Raw genomic sequence first — 17,029 nt, 5'->3', positions numbered from 1 at the left:
GCAAAAGTGGGCGAAAAGAGAGACTGTGATTCCAGACTCCACCTTTGTTCACCAATTAACAAGCAAAAGGTTTTCCCCTCCCTATTAATATAGCTGAAGTACACACTGTGACATTTATTACTAACAAGTCTGTGGGTTGGTATTTTATTAATTGTGTTTGCTCTCTGCAGACTGAATTGTAATTGCTAAATGGAGGCTGCTGCAAATAAAGGCAGAAAATCTCTAAAGTGATTGAAGTGAACATAATTTCTGCTTTTTGATGTAGGAATGCAATACTAGACAGTAGTGATCTTACCTAGTCCCAGTTAGTTATGTTTGTATTATGCTGCTAAATTCTAGATACTGTAAACTAAGGGATACATGTAAGCATGCAGGTGGTTACTTAGAATTGTCATTGTCCAGCCAACTGCAATTACAAGCAGCTAATCATATGCAATGCATTAGTGTTAAAGGTGCATGATGCTTTCCCTCTAGAACAGGTATGGCCAATGTCTAGGTGTTGTTGGTCACCAGCTGTCATCAGCCCCATCCAGTATGGGCAGTGGCCAGGGATGTAATCCAACCATATCTGAAGAGCACCTCATTGCTCTAGAATCTAATGCAATCTTGCCTTTAAATATTTATTATTATCCAACGCAACCTTTGTCTTCAGCATTTTCTCACTCACCCATCTCTCCTTTGAGCACCACCTTCCCTATTTAATGGAACAATTACTCCTGTTCTGTAAACTTAGTGATGCATTGTTTGCAATAAAGCCAGTATTACACACATCTCCAGGCACATGGCAGTCCCCGAGATAAAACTGCTCAGTCAGTGGCACTCATTTTCATTTTGTTTTTACCTGCAGGAGAAGATTGGAAAATCACTGTAGTCACTGGATGTTTTGAAACAGCTGGCACAACAGCAACTGTGTCCCTGTATGTTTATGGAGAAAATAAGGCTTCTGGTCCTCTTATTCTGGGATCTGGGAAACACCAGCTGTTTAATCCCCACAGTACAGATACATTCAAGGTACAATTACACTGCGTATAAATAATGAAGAGTTTACTTACACAAGCTATGCAGAACAGGTTTATTCCAAGGTGAATAAGTAATAGATACTTAAAATGATTTCATTGTAATGATTTCAGTTCCACATTTCATTTTCTGAATTGTTCATTGATATGGCGTGCAGCATCCCTGGGAGAATAGAGTAATTGTATATTTATGGCAGTAATCAACTTAACAGTACATTACTAAGATTAGTGTTCAAGCAGATGATTCAAGTCCAGGAAGATTGTAAGCCAATATTGGATATCTACTTCCCCATTCCTTTCTACTGCAGTACAGTGTTATTATACTGACTTCAGGATTTTAAGATTACAGCCTGCCAGGACTAAGCCTGACCTGGTGACTGAACCGTCCACTTCAGCCACTAGTCCTCAAGCTTACAGGCATCCTTATCCAGGAATCACCCACAATTTTGAACATGACAATCAGAAAACAAATCCTAGTTTTGAAGCAGCCAATAGGTCACTGAGGCAGCATCAACTACCCATATCTTCAGTTGTTTGACACCTATAAAAAAATCTGGCTGCTTCAATCTCCATTAGCAATTGTGAACTAGGATGCTGTGGTTATTCTACATTAATAAAGCATGCCATCATTTCTCTCATTTGGCTTTATGAGCCAAAAGCCACATATAACCCCCTTTCACCCCTTTCCATTTCTTAAAAAATTAAATGTGCAAAAGGTATATAGTTTATTTTTATAGTAGAGATTTGATTTTCTGGTTTTGGAATTAGAGTGAGGGAAATGGAAGGGAATTCTACTCCCTTCTGTGTGTTGTTGATATGTTAAAATACTTGTTTTAGATGTAAGAAATGTTGACAGTGATGGATAGGTAAGTACACTTATTGCTTGCAACAGTGAAATGAAATGTAAGAAGACAGAAGGGATGCCTCTCGTCACTGTACTGTGCTGACAGTAATGTTCTGAAGGTTAGTAAGTATTGACAGAATGTCTTGCATAAGCAGTGGCTGCATAGGTTTAAGCTGTCTGCCCCTTCAGAACACATCACATAGCTTGGCACATATCAGCGCAGTTGGCAATCTGTGCTTAAGATAGTTTTGGAACTGAAATAGCAGGTGATAAGGAATGAAGTGTTTTACAAAGCTCTGTTGTGGGATGTTCAAATGGTGCCTATTGTAAAATAATTATGGGACCTTGCATAGATTTTCAAAAGAGCCAGTGTGGTACTCCAGATGTTGCTGGACTCCAGTCCCCATCAACTCCAGTCAGCATGGCCAAAGGACAGGGATAATGGAAGTTGTAGTCCAGCAACACCTGGAGGTTACCATGTTGGCTATCCTTGGGTAAGGATTCAGAAGAGACTGGGAAATATAAATGCTTAGGTGTTTAGAGGTTTCCTTAGCTGCTTTTTTTAAAAAAAAACCCAATAACAACAACATGCAAGTTCTTCTGTACTGATAGAGTGAAATATTGTTTATATTGGCAGAAGAAATCACCTTAAGTGTAAATAATATTTCCCAATATCTAGGAGAGCAAGGAGATCTTTCACAAATCTTTCACATATGAGCTCCTCCTGAATGTAATCTGAAACCAAAGTGATATGCAGACTTGGAGTCCATAAATATGATGAAGTTGGATCAATGAAATATTATAGGGGGGAGGGGAATCACAATATTCCAAATTAAAGCAGGAAATCAGCTCCATGTTCAACATACTGTGTATACTTTGGATGGCTTCTTTCTTTGTTTGGCAATGATTCGTAGCTGAGTAAGATTGTCTTCCATGAACATGGTCTTGACAGTATGTCCATAGGTGACTGTGGAGGCCATTTCTGGATCCACATGTCCTTCCACAGTGGGGATATAGGTTTCCAGGTGGGAGTTGATGATGGTGAGGGTTTGCCAAACATGCCCTCCTCTAAGCTCATTTCTCCCTTTCATCCTGAGTTTCTTTAAAGTCCATGACACCTTTGGTACGGGCTATTCTCCAATGGGAGCACTTGCAGGCCAGTGTTTCCCAATTGCTGGTGTTTATATTATATTTTTAAAAGATTTTCCCTGAGAGGGTCTATAAACCTCTTTTGTTGACCACCAGCATTACGCTTTCCATTTTAAAGTTTGGAATAGAGTAGTTGCTTTGGAAGACAATAATCAGGCATCTGAACAACATGACCAGTCCAGCGAAGTTGGTGTTGAAGAATCATTGCTTCGACATTGGTGAACTTTGCTTCTTCCAGTACACTGATATTAGTTTGCCTGTCTTCCCAAGTGATGTGTAATTTTTTTTCGGAGACACCATTGATGGAAACTTTCAAGGAGTTGGAGATGGATGGATGTGCATGTAGAGAGACAGAGCATTGGAATACTCACCCCTCTCCAGCACTATCAGATGGAGATATTTCTCACCCCTGTCGCATACAAAAGAGGCATATGCACTGCTGGGAAAGCAGTGTAAGGCAAGGCTCCATAGATCTTGATGGTTCCATAGCCATACAGAGTGGTGCTGCATATGAAGTTTCACTGAGAATTGGGAGCTAGAACTACTCCTACCCACTCTGCACAACTGTGACTTCTCCTTGGATGATGAAACAAAAGAACCAGTGAGAAAGAGAAATTTCCTCTGCAAAGGCAGCAGACTGAATGAAACTCCTTACTCCTTACTCTCTTTACCAGTGGCAGAGTAATATAAGTAAAGAACAGGAAAGCAGAATGACATGATAAGGTTGTTAAAAGATGGTCTCATGGGACCACAGCATATGGGAGTTGTGTGATATGACCTTCTAATGCTTCTTAAAGCTTAAAAGCAGCATGTGTGTGGGGAATTTCCTTCAGTGCAGTGATACTGGGGTAGAGGATGCCCAGTTCCCAAAGTGAAATCCTCCCACCCCATCCTGAAACTGCTAATACATTTAACCCTGGGACTCAACACAATGGACACAAAGTGAAAGCTGGATTCTGTCTATGCTTGATACTTGCAGAAGAAAAACATATTCACAGTGAATCAAAGCCACCCTACCTTCTTGACTATGAACTCCAAAATGCTTCAGATCAAGTACCTGGAGCAGCACTGGTCCACTTAACTATTGTCTTGGTAATACCTTTGAGGTTGGAATTCTTCTCAATTAAATCATGGGGAAGAAGAGAGCAATCTTTCTTGCTAATATGGTATGAATGAGCAAGCGGGGTTTGGACAGGAGATTGGGAGACATGGATCTCTTATTGGGTTGGAGACCTCAAGGTGTGAGCTCAAATGTTTCAGCCCCCTTTCTCAAATAAATTGTTCTTCTCCAGTGGTCAAATCTCCAATTGCTCATTGGAGAAGGTGGACTGGTCACAGTATCATTAGTTTTAAGGCAACTCCTCTCTGGAGTTTTTCTTTGCTCCAAGGCTTTTGAAGATTTGCCAAATGCTGTCAAAATGGATATACTCAGACTTTCTCCTTTATATAATATTTAGATAGTTCTTAAGACAGAGGCCTTACAGTTTGTATCTTAAAAAGGAATGCCAGTAGTGTTCTTTAGGTTTCCCTAGTTTTGCCCCTTTTTCATTTTTTTAGGGTGCTTCCAGATGGGAGCTTCATTCTCAAACTGATCATTGAGTTATTCCAAACAGGTCATTGGCAACAGGGTTTTTTCTTTTTTTTTGGTCCCCCCTCCCAAAGGGTAAATCTGGATGAAATGGGAGAAAATATGGGTTGGCATATTGATGCTAGTTATGTCATAGTGGATTCTGCAAAAAACTTGTATGTGTGAATACTTCTGTCCCCACAACAAACTCCTGTCTGGAAGCACCTTAGTATCACATCAAACTGAAAACTACCTTTGCAGCCAAAATAATGTCCTAGGACCTAGAGCAATGTTTATCAACATTGCAAAGAACTGTAGACTCAGGTAATGTAAAAATAGTCTTTCGATGAAAGATTTGTAAATGCTTCTTAGAATTTGCATTATGCCTCTGAATGCCAGTTGTTAGTTATTGCAGGTGAGCAGAGTGCTGTTACAGTCATGTCCAGACTCCCCACAGGTATCTGGTTGGTCACTCTGAGATAAGGATGCTGGACTAGATAGTGCATTGGCCTGATCCAGCAGGCTTGTCTTATGTTCTTATGTCTCATGCCATAGCAAAACAGCCACGAACAATTGTGTAAATGAAATCAAGAATTTGGATAGTTGTGTTGGTCATTAACAAAAAGGGGGGAAATAGCAAAATATAATATACTTAACAAATATAAACTGTTTAGTGGTGCAGAGCTATTGGGATAGCCTTTTCATCTACACCACACCACAGATGACACTCCTCTGAGAGCTTCCTCATTGGCAAACAACTGCATTTCATGAAGTCCAAACTCCTGAGATGTTGATGTACTAACTGACTTATAAGTAAGATAGCTTCTTCCAACCTTAAACTGCAGCAATACTAAGCACTACATTTTGTACGTCCTTTCAGAACTCATCACATGCCACTGAAATGTTTGACTGAATTTCCAAGAGAAAATACATATTGATTTGTTGGCAAGGAAATACGCTGCAATTATTTATAAATTTGGAAAAAATATTAAGTCTGTTTTTAATGTGAGAACAAGTTGAACTTTCTCCCACAAATGTTTCTTCTTCTTTAGCTACAATTTAATCATTAATGGAAACCATGTTCTATTCCTTCCAATCTGGTGATACATTTAATTAGATTTGCTTACTGAACAAGGTTTCATTTTGACCAGGGACTTTTACTGTACGGACACTGAAGAAAGTGGAAGGAGGGAGGAGGAAAAGCATTGATGGAGTGCGCACTTCCTTAGGATCAGATAGAAAATATGCCTCTTCCACTCACTAGATCGCACAACTGTGGAACCTTTCTCCTTTCTCCAGTGATGCTTGCTCAAGCAATAGCCTGACCAGTGTAGTCCATGCATTGGTAACCTCAAGGCTGGATTGCTACAGTGAGCTCTATGCGGGGCTGCTCTTGGGCTTGGTTTGGAACTGGTCAGGGTGCTTATGGCTTGACAACATGTGGTACCATTGTTAACATCTGAACTGGCTGCCCATCTACTACCAAACCAGGTTAAAGGTCCCCTTATTAATCCCCGAACAACTTAGGTCCAGGGTACCTTAGGGACTTCTTAAAGCCTTACATCCCAGCTTAATCACTGAGATCATCTGCAAGAGTTTTGTTGGTTGTCCCCCAAGTTGGCAAAGCACATTTGACATCAACATGAAACAGCTCCCTAGTCCCTTCTCAGAGTTAAAATTCCCAGAGTTCCCTGGCAAGGGGGATGGATTGTTAAACCCCTCCAGGGATCGTAGCTTAGGAGGGATAAATGGTTGTCCTAACAATGCTCAGCACCCTTATCAAACTACAGCTCCCAGAATTCCTGGGAGGAAGCCATGATTGTTTAAAAGGGCATCAAAGTGCTTTAAATGCACAGTGTGAATGTGGCCTCTGTCTACTAAGGATAATATTTGTGTTAACTACTCTGAGCAAATATAAGCATATCCTCTTATTTCAGAAATACAGTTTATCTGGTGTACAATAGCAAAAGGGCTAGCAGATTTCATATGATAACAAGCAACTGTCAGAAGTAATTCCATGTAGTAATTTCAGATGTATGTGCAGTGTTTCCCCTGGTAACAAAATGAAAGCTAAGGAGTGTTTGCCTTTCGCTAAAGTTCATGCTGAGCATGACTACTGTGTTTGTACTTCAACAGGAGGAATGCTTTGGAGAGGTAGGCTGTCAAGTACATACATTTAGGACTACTGTCCAAATGCTGCCTGTGGCCATATTATGGCAAAACACAGGTCAGAATCCCCAGCTATCCCCAGTTTTAGCATCACATGCTATAACTGAAAGAGGAGGGAAAGGGGGTGCTGACTTGATGAAGTGTGCTTTAGTGTTCTGAATAGAAGAACTGAGCCTGCACTAACACTCTTAAAAGGCTACAGTGCACCATTCAAAACCAAAGGCATTTATGTCAGTTTGTCTGTTTTACAGACTATTCCTTGCCTGCAGGCACATCTTGTGTAATCTGCCATGGTATATTCTGTAGAGAGTTAACGTTTCAATGATTGCCTTGAGGCACTAGGTAGGAGTAGATTAGTTCTGGTTCTTTCTCCGTGATTTTTTGGGCAGCACCTCCATTGGCCTCTTTTACCCTGGATTATCAAAGTATGGTTCTGCTGTCACCCAGACCATGGCTTCAGCCTTCATAATTTTACTAGGGTTAAGAATTTTCCCATCTAACTGTGTGGCAAGAATATCATATTTATTTTTCCTGCGGTGTGTTCATTGCGTTTTCATTTTCTATCATTTGTTGTCATGGACATGTTTAAGTGTGCTTATGAAGGTTACAATTACTTAGCACACTCCTTTCACAGTCCAGGCCAAAGTGGAGTTTGTATCTATTTTCTGTATTCTGCATGACACAATGCTTGTGTTTTTTAGTTAAAATGCAATTCACTAGTAACTCCCATGAATAAAACGCCTGCACCTTCTTTTTTTGGTAAAGGATTTTAAGGGTGCTGTGAAAATTAGTGCTGTTTTTCATGTTGAAATTTTTCCACTTGGTGGGCCAAATTAGATATCTTTTTTCTTTTCATTTTCTAAAGTTGCTGATAGTTTTGAGAAAGTGAGTGCAGAATACTTGTACCTACCCACTTGTCAAACTCCTCCCGCATGGCTGTGGGCCCAAATTATACGGGTTCCTACAACATGCATAAAATACCCACATTGGGAAGAGGAAGAGGGGTAGATGTCACCTATGGCACCACTGGAACTAGATCTGCTGCTGCTGCTCCTTCCTCCACCTCCACCTTTGGCAAAGGATGGTTGGCCCTGCCTGTAATGTAGGCATTACACACAGGTTCAAGAGAAAGGAAATCCATAGCTGTGGGACTACCATAGAGATGGATTTCTATCACATGGCTGCCATCCTTGCTAGTTTGTGGTGTGGGTACACTTGGAACTCAGCTAGGTTTGGTAAAGAAAAAGCATTTTACAGTGGTACCTCTGGTTATGAATGCTTCTGGTTATGAACACTTCAGGTTACGAACTCCACTAATACGGAAGTAGCTGCTCTTGCTTGCGAACAGAAATCATGTGTCGGAGGCGCACGCACAGCGGAAGGCCCCATTAGTGAAAGCGTGCCTCAGGATAAGAAAGGTTTCAGCTTAAGAATGGACCTCTGGAACAAATTAAGTCAGCAGTTTGAATCCCCGTGATGGGGTGAGCTCCCGTTGCTCGGTCCCAGCTCCTGCCAACCTAGCAGCACGAAAGCACGTCAAAGTGCAAGTAGATAAATAGGTGGGAAGGTAAACGGCATTTCCGTGCACTACTCTGGTTTCGCCAGAAGCAGCTTAGTCATGCTGGCCACATGACCCAGAAAAACTGTCTGCGGACAAACGTCAGCTCCCTCGGCCAGTAAAGTGAGATGAGCACCACAACCCCAGAGTCGTTTGTGACTGGACTTAACTATGAGGGGTCCTTTACCTTTAAGGTGCTACTGGAAGGATTTTTTTTTTATTGTTTCGACTGCGGCAGACCAACACGGCTACCTACCTGTAACTAAAGTTTACAATGCGTTTTCCTGAAATGCTTCTTTGATGTGTCTAGAGCCAGCCTAGGAGAGCCTCCTAAGCAGATCTTAAAGTGCAAGCAGGAAGGTACCGGTGCAGGCAGTCAAATAAATAGCTTTTATTTTATATATCACTCATGGATGACTTACTGCGCTTAGGGGAGAATATGATTTGTATACTTCTTTGGTAATATGTACTAATTAGGGGAGTTTTGTGATGGGCGAATGAATTATAATGGGCCAATGAACTATAATAATAGCTTTCGCTATTTTATTATTTTGCAGATTAATCTAAAAGATGTTGGAGAGCTGTATAAAATCCGGATTGGCCATGACAGTAGAGGACCAGATCCTAGTTGGTACCTTGATGAGATTAGAATGAACTCGCCATTGGACCAAGAAATTTGTTTACCTGTCAACTGCTGGCTCTCTGAAAGCCAAGGTGATGGAGAAACATGGAGAGAAATAGCAATAGGGAGGCCTAACAAAGCACTTCTACCATGTGAGTATATAATTACATATATTAAGCTACATGTGTAAAGGACTGAGCTCCACTGAGCATCTTTTATGATTCATCATTGCAAAGAAGTGAAACCAAAATAAACAGCAGAAACTGTTAGAACATAAGTTGCTACCCTTTTCCCTTCTCTTTCAGGCACTGTTCCTGGAGCTGTGACCAAAGTGTCCTTAAGCTCAATTATTTGTTTTAGCAGCTTCTTTAGAGAGAGAGAAACAGAAGTTTATTCAAAGAGTTATGACCTTCAACTTCACCGGTGGGATCTGGATGGGTTAGCTTTTCACTATTATTAAATATAGTTTAATTGACAAGAAAAGAACCTGTGTGGTGTAATGGTTAGACTGTAAGGCTAGGAGTGGGGAGATCTGTCTTTGAATTCCTACTCAGTCATGAATCTCAGTAGATGACCTTGGCCCATTCACTATCAATGTCCCAGAGGTGTTATGAGGATGAATGTGTGTGTGTGTAACTATTTATACCACCTTGTGCTCCTTGAAAGTAAGCCCAGATATAAATGTAATAAATATAGAGGAAAGGAGTAGTGCCTCCTGGTGGGAATACATGTGCTATCAGTTAGGCAAATGTTATTCAAGCTGAAGTAAAATATCTGAGGGTATTCAGAGATTCAAAATACAGTAAGTTTATGTTTGGCGTCCTGATGTTCTGAATTATTTATAGAATCCAGGAATTGTAGGCCTAGAATGGAAATGAAAGGCACCAAGGTCAAGCTTCTGCATACCAGCTTAACATCATGGACTAGGACATTCATAGTATAAAGTATACCACAATAAGAATGAATGAGAAGATGAAGCACAGGAACTATTTGTAAGGCAGGATAAGTACAGTAGAATCCACCTAAGATCACTGAAAGGAAGGTGAATGAGAACTTTGTGAGGCCAAAGTGGGAAAGCATTCCATGTGAACATCAGCTGAACATGGGATCAGGCTGTTCTAAAAGGCAGACAAGTGCTGCCCCCAAGGAGAGGTGATAGCCCTCTGCTGCTCAAAAGGGAGTTGAGTTCAAGTCCTCACATCTGGAGTAGTGGAGACAGGCACCATGAGAAATCCAGTGCTAGCTGTGCTGAAGTTTATTATTTTTATACGTAATTGTATTTCTACCATACCATTTTTAGCTTTATTGTAAGCTGTTTTGTGAAGGCTTTTTGCCTTGAAATGTAGGGTGTACTGTAAATAAACACTGGAATGAATGAATGAATAAAAGCAAAATAGGTACTGCACAAGAATTCATACAGAGATATTGTAGTAGGTACATTCTGTAGCCATTCTCTTGATTCAGCTGGAACAAGAACTTGTGCAAGCTATTGCACCTCCAGATGAACATTTTTGGTATCCTTCATGAGCAGAAGACAGCTTCTGTATGCAGAAGGGCACCTTTGGATCCAGCCCAATAATAATGTTTTAGAGTAAATGAGTTTTCATTGTGGCCAGTATTTTTCATTGGAAGTATTTTTTTCAAAGTAGAACATTTGTTCAGCTTTATTAATAATGGTGTTATAATGGTATATTTATATTTTCCTTCTCTGGCACATTATACTTATTGAAATATATTTGACAAATAAATGCAAATGGAAACATTATATTGCTGTTAGACAAGTCCTAAATTCATAAGTTTATGACTTCAAATTACCTATTGATTTTTGGTTCATTTCAATTGAATATCAATAGACAGCCCAACCAAAAACTTTTGCATTTCCCCCCGCTGTCTCTGAGAAGGAAACTTTTGCCATCTGCATTCCTATTTAAAATGGATAATTGCTTAGAAGCACCAAATGTGCAGCCTTTATAGGTTGTTATATTACAGAAAACAAATGATGTATTACATGATACATAATTACAATCCAATATAAATTTCAGATCAATCTGGATATTTTCCCAGCAATCCATTCACTTAATTATAAAAAACTTATTTTGTACAAAATATGAAGTAGTAGAATAAATTATATTTCGTAAATTCAACTGAGGTGTTAGCAGGCTTCAAGTTGCTACTGTCCTTACATCATTATTTATTGCTGTAAGATCTTGCTTCTTTTTATATTCTGCCACAATGGAACCATAAAGCTTGAAGATGGTTTTAATTTTTCTGTCCTTGCTGTGTAATTTCTCTGTCTGGCTATCTCTAGATAATGGTAGTTCTTTTTTTAAACATAATATTTGACACACCTTCATATTTCTCTGCATCTTGCATTGATAGGTTCTCACTTTTTGATTGTCTTCTTTCATTATACCAGTCATTGCAAAATGCTGACAATGAAATACTATTTCTCCAGAATCTCTGACCCAGCATGGTATGTTTTCCCCAACAATGTTAGTTTTGTATTCTTCATAGATCAAGGCTTATATTATTTTGCCTATAATTCCATGCCATTGAATTTTTCATCTCCCTGTCATGCTTTGTGTCTGTCTGGACCTTTATGTCTCATTTTCATATCCAGGTTCATTTTTATTTTTGCTTTTTAAATCTTTCCAGAAATCATTTCCTAGTAGTTTTATATGGTTATTTTTTTCACTCTGTTTGACAACTGATTTGTAATCCTTAAATCATAACTCACAGACAGGTAGATTTGAAGAACTGCAGCATTAACCTTGAACTTGGTTTGAACATTGTAATGTAGTTCCTAGTAGGAGAGTTTGAACAATCATATATCAGCATTATAATCTGATGTAAGAATCCTTTTGACTGCACATGCAGCCCCTTTGCTTCTCCCTCTCTGGTGGGCACAAACAAATTCAAATGTCTTCCACTAATCATAGGTTCTTGTTTTGTTATTCTTTGGATCAAGCCAGGATATTAAACCATCTTCATACCACTATTTAATATGCTGGCTTCTTCCAAAGCTCATCAAGCATGGTTTCCTATATTGGACAATATGGGAATCTATGGTTAGCAGAAGAATTCCTGGTTTGTTTGATCCTACTATAAACAGTGGGGAGTAAGACTATGTGCTGCTTTTAAAGGGCACAAATGGCTGCTTTAAATTTATTTATTTAGATAATGTATATATTGTTTCACATTTTGAAAAGAAAAATATCTAAGCAGTACATGACTATTCCAAACAGCACAAAAAGGTTACATTTTTTAAAAAAAGAAAACAATAATAAATACAATGCATTATTTTAAATGATAAAAATTTAGCAGTCAGTAAGAAAACAGAGTAACCTTCCCAGGGGTGCCAGCTTGAATAAAATATTGAGGAGTCAGGTAAGCCCCACCCCACATAATCAATCACATGATGTGGCGCACACACACCATTTGAGTGACAATGCCCATCAACTTTGGGGGGCCCAGCTCCCTCAAATATTTTAATGGGAAAGCAGAATGGCACTTCGGCCCCTGGGAGTTGGCTCCTATGAACCCTCCAAAGTATCAAAATAGGCCTGGGTAAATAAATGAGGTTTTAAAAGACATTTGAAACATATAGCTGGTGAGGTTTCATGCACCTGTTTTGAGAGGAAATTCTGGAGTGTTCTTATTCAAGACATGATTATCTGAATGTGGTCATTGTGACAAATGTTTAACAAACTGCAAGAGATACATTAATAACTAGAGACCTGCAGTTCAAGATCTGGCAGTGAATTTAGATCTTTATTTAAAAGTTAGCACTCCTGTCTTCTAATCTCACTGACTCAGAAATGCCTAACCTTCGCCCTTTCCTAGTCAACCGCTTCTTAATAGTTTGATTCTTCCTGAAGGTTCCATGATATAGCAGAAGCCAATTTCTGTCCATTTTTAGACCGTTGGTTGAGGGAACTTAATTAAGGTTACTCTTATTTTTTCTAGACTGAGCTCAACAGATTTTAAAAGGCCTGTTCTTGTGTCCCTAACCGTGACATTTTCCCTAGAGCACCTCATCTTCTGCTACCATTGAAACTACATAGGGCATTGGTTTGACTCACCAGCAATTATGATGTTTGCTTTCATAAGCCTGCAAAGCATTTGAAGGAAAATACTGTTCAAATGCTCAGAGTAAACCTGTTATTGCTATATGTCCAATAAAAGTATACAAAGTTTGTCCCAGCAGATGGATTTAAGTTCAAAGACTGTCAGTCTGCATAGCAGGGACTTTCAAGATAATGTTTTCATGAGTTTGCTTTTAGAGTGCCCTGAATTTTTCAGATACACTTCAAAATATTGCAAAATGGCAAGGGGGAGGGAAATGAAGTGGGAAAAGAAAAACATTTGCCTAGTTCTGTTTGCCTTTTCAAATAGTCAAGAAATAGCTGATTGGAAGGGCGAAGTGGGCAATCATTGGCAACCTATTAAAAAGAAACCTTTGTTCTTGGATTTCCCCTTGCTTCATTTAACAGATTCCTATTCTTCCTTTGCTCTGTTGCCTAGTGATGTGGTGATTTTGTTTCTGTGTGATATAAGAGCTTGATTAATGCTCACCTTTAAGAAATGAATCTCACATTTGAATCTCATATTTTCTTTAAAATAAAAATAAAAATCACCCCTTTTCACTCCAGGAAGCACCATCGTGATATTTACATTAATTGACTTAATTTTTGCCCTTCATTTCTTTTTCATGATCTTGTATGCTTCCAGATGAGTGTCTAAATATAGTGTCATTTCTGCATGCTAAAATAGCATCTCCAGATTTGGGTTTTATCCTGTGAATGGTATTTGCCTATATTATTTACCATTTGACTGAGGATATGGCAATACCCTGTTTCCCTGCAGTTTAATGCTAATGTAATGTCACTGAATTCAAGGTACAATGACCTAAAGCTGAAGAGCCAGGAATCAGGCCCTGAATGATGATTGCAATATATTATATATTGCTATTGGTTACTGCTGCAGTACAAGAAAAAAAAAGGCATTTTAAACCATTACAATATTGTTTCTCCTGTGCTGATAGTGGTTTGAGGAGAATTGGAGTGTTCCAAACCGCTTACAGAGGAAGTCAGGGGGGAGAAAGAGACATGTCTCAATCCCATGAGCAGCTACACTCATAAGATTTGCTGCTAAGACTAAATAACCAATAAAAAAGCACCTTCTTTCAGCAGGGTTGAGTGAAACTGCACTCTTAAGACCTCAGGTCTGTTCACATCATCAAAATGTGTTCAGAAAATGTCTGTGTCCCCCCTCCCCCCCAAAATTCCGCATGCTCAGAGGACGTGGGAATGTATATAGAACTGTATTCCTATAGACTCTTCCATGCAGCTGGGAACTGAGCACGATCTGATCCACTTCTTATAGTAAGAAATCACTTCTTCATTAACAAAACAAAACAAAACCTGGCATCTCAGACCAAGTGTCCTTGAACAAGTATGTTTCCCATGAAGAGAACAAAAATTCTTTTTAAGGGCCCAGTGTCAAAATGAGTATGCAGAATGTCTTTTTCCTATAACAATAAGAAGACTTTCAGGAGTCAAAAGAGCACGTGCAGAGTGATTTTCCTGAATGACGTTATCTTTCTGAATACTACAGCTTATACAAAGTTAAGTAATACAAAATGCACACCAAGGCTTGTTTGTTTGCCTGTCCTAGTAACGCACAAGGGAATGAATTTCTGTTTTACTTAGTAAAATTCTGGTTCAGTGACAACTTTAGAAGTGAGTAGTATTTTATTGGGAATGGGGGTACAACTAGTTAGCAGCTTTCTGCTCCTCTGGCCAGAGATACATATTTCAGCTGCAGCAGCATGTCACAACTTCTGCTTCTGCAGCTTAGAAACTTCATTAGTTAGAGGGCAGGTTAATACACCCAGTTAACATGCCTGGGCAAGTTAATACACCCAGTTTGTAATGTGGTAAGCCGTACCTGTCTGATATGCCCAGGCGTTGTCATGTTACTGCGTAGATGTGTGTGTTTTAAGTCAGGCAACCAGGTTCCTGAAGTTTTCAAGTATGTGTGGAAAGTTGGTATTTGGTGCTCAGCCTAGAGTTCGTGTGCCATCTGATTTGTTGACAGGTGATCAATATCAGTGAGTGTTGAGGCTGAAAGGGACCACACACATGGTCATCTGTTTGCAGTGGTGCTTGGTGCAATGTCCACAGTACATCCCACCAGCTCATGCTCAGGTTTTTCAAGTGGCTGGTGCAAACAACAACATCTCTTTTCGAAGACCTCTGTTGTACCTTAGGTGAGAACGGAGGGATCACTGCAGAAATCCTAGCTAAAAGTGGCCCATCCTTTTAGCTAGCAATCAGTTTCATTCTCTCGTTTTGCAAGCTGTTCTGCCTCCAGCATTCCTTTCCTTAAGCATGCACAGGCTCAGACAGGCTTTAGTGTTAATATCAAAGGGATATCAAATACACTGTGATCAGTGTTAACAGAAGCTGACTTCTGGGTAAATCTGTTACCACACACAAGCTCCACTAGCAGTTCTCAAGCCAATGAAGGCACCGGTAGATTTTTTTGGGAAGCAGTGTGCTTTTGGTGTCACTTGATGGTCACATGTAGAGTTCATCCTCTGAAGTGTGTCTGTGCATGAGTGAGGGGTGGTCTGAGGGAGGGAGAAGCTTCCCATTTCCCCAAGCTTTTCAGTACAATATTTCATAGCAGGCACTTGTTTATTAATGAATCATGATTTCCCCCCACTAACTTCACCATGGCAGCTGTTGTTTATTGAATCCTGTCAGTGTGTACAGAACTGTGAGTAAAAGATTTGGAATTTTCTATGCATCCAAAAAATTAGTTTTTTAATGGCTGCCTACAAACCGTGGCTGGAACTATTAACCTAAGCCTTATTGTGTAGTAGCCAGCTGGAAAAGTCTAGTCCTGTTACTTCCAAGCAAAGTTGCTTACACCTTAAATGAATTGCTTGTTGTATTTAGGTACTTAGTAATTGTAGCCCCACAATTGTGGAACATTATGCTGTGTAATATTAGGCAGGCCTCATGCCTAGTTACAGCAAGCCCTCAACTTATGCAGGGGTTATGTTCCAGGGATCATACCTGTAATGGTTCTAGGGGTTGCTCGTGCGTAAATCGGTGCCACACCTGGCTGGGTTACCTGGGTGAACTCTTTCTATCCGGACAGCCACTCACCCGTGGCTGTCTCAATCGCTGGCAGAATCCGTCAGTGGGCGTTTCTTGAACTTCTTCCAGCAAAGAAGTTCTTTGACGCCTAGTCTCCGCCTACTCTCCCTGCGCGGAAGCCTTCTGCACAGGGAGGGTGTGGGCAGCAGAGGACCTGTGCTCTCCCCGCTGGTCTCCGGCGAGGAGTCATGGAGCCACCTCGCCGATTCCCCCATCTGCCCCCCTTCTCCACTGGTGCTACGCTGATTTCCTTCCCCAGAAGATGGGCTGCTTCTCTCCCTCCCGGGACGCTCTCCGGAATCCCTCTGGAGCCCTCCCTCTCCCTCTGGCTCCGATGGCAGTTCCCTGACAATACTTAAAAACAAAATCACATATGGTCAAAAAACATTGCTTCTGTGGTGGAAGGGGATGCCAAAGTCATTCCCCCCCTGAAACCTCACCCCCTTTTTAATTTTTGCCAAGTGTGTAAAGATCAATGAGCACGTTAAATGTGTGTAAATTGTGGGCTTACTGTATTTTCAAATGGGCATTTAAAACCTGCCATTTTACCTTGGCTTACAGAAACTGGGGGATCTGATTCTTTATTTGTATCCCTTTCTTCCTCCCAAAGGAGCCCAGGGTGGCATTATGTATCCTCTTGATGGTGGCTGTATTTTGCTGCATTTTATATTGGATTGCTAATTTTAACAATGTGGGATTGTTTTATTGAGCTGTTTTAAAATGTGATCTATGGAATTTCATTGTTGTATTTCACACAAACTGCCTTGATAAGGATTTTATTCTTGAAAGGTGGTATAGAAATATATTAAATACAATAAATATAATAGCTTTTAAAGACTGATTGTGAAATTTACCCAGAATTAAGTAACACTTTCAGTGGGGCTTAGTCCACGTAAGCCTGCATAGCCTTGCAGCCTAAGAATTTAGCACAGTAA

The 17,029-nt window shown here is 40.0% G+C and overlaps 1 protein-coding gene across 1 annotated transcript in view; it reads left to right on the top strand.

Moving 5' to 3' along the window:
- Window positions 1-17,029, top strand: part of RP1 (RP1 axonemal microtubule associated) — a 179,895-nt gene that overhangs the window by 75,106 nt on the left and 87,760 nt on the right. Inside the window, exons 25-26 of the mRNA XM_053396145.1 lie at window positions 848-1,011; window positions 8,861-9,077. Coding sequence (XP_053252120.1) covers window positions 848-1,011; window positions 8,861-9,077 — 381 coding nt within the window. The remainder of the gene's footprint in view (window positions 1-847; window positions 1,012-8,860; window positions 9,078-17,029) is intronic.

The sequence above is a fragment of the Podarcis raffonei genome, chromosome 7, assembly GCF_027172205.1.
Source record: "Podarcis raffonei isolate rPodRaf1 chromosome 7, rPodRaf1.pri, whole genome shotgun sequence".
In the NCBI taxonomy this organism is placed as follows: Eukaryota; Metazoa; Chordata; class Lepidosauria; order Squamata; family Lacertidae; genus Podarcis; species Podarcis raffonei.
Note: the sequence above shows the minus strand (reverse complement) of the source record. Positions and strands in the feature narration are given on the sequence as shown.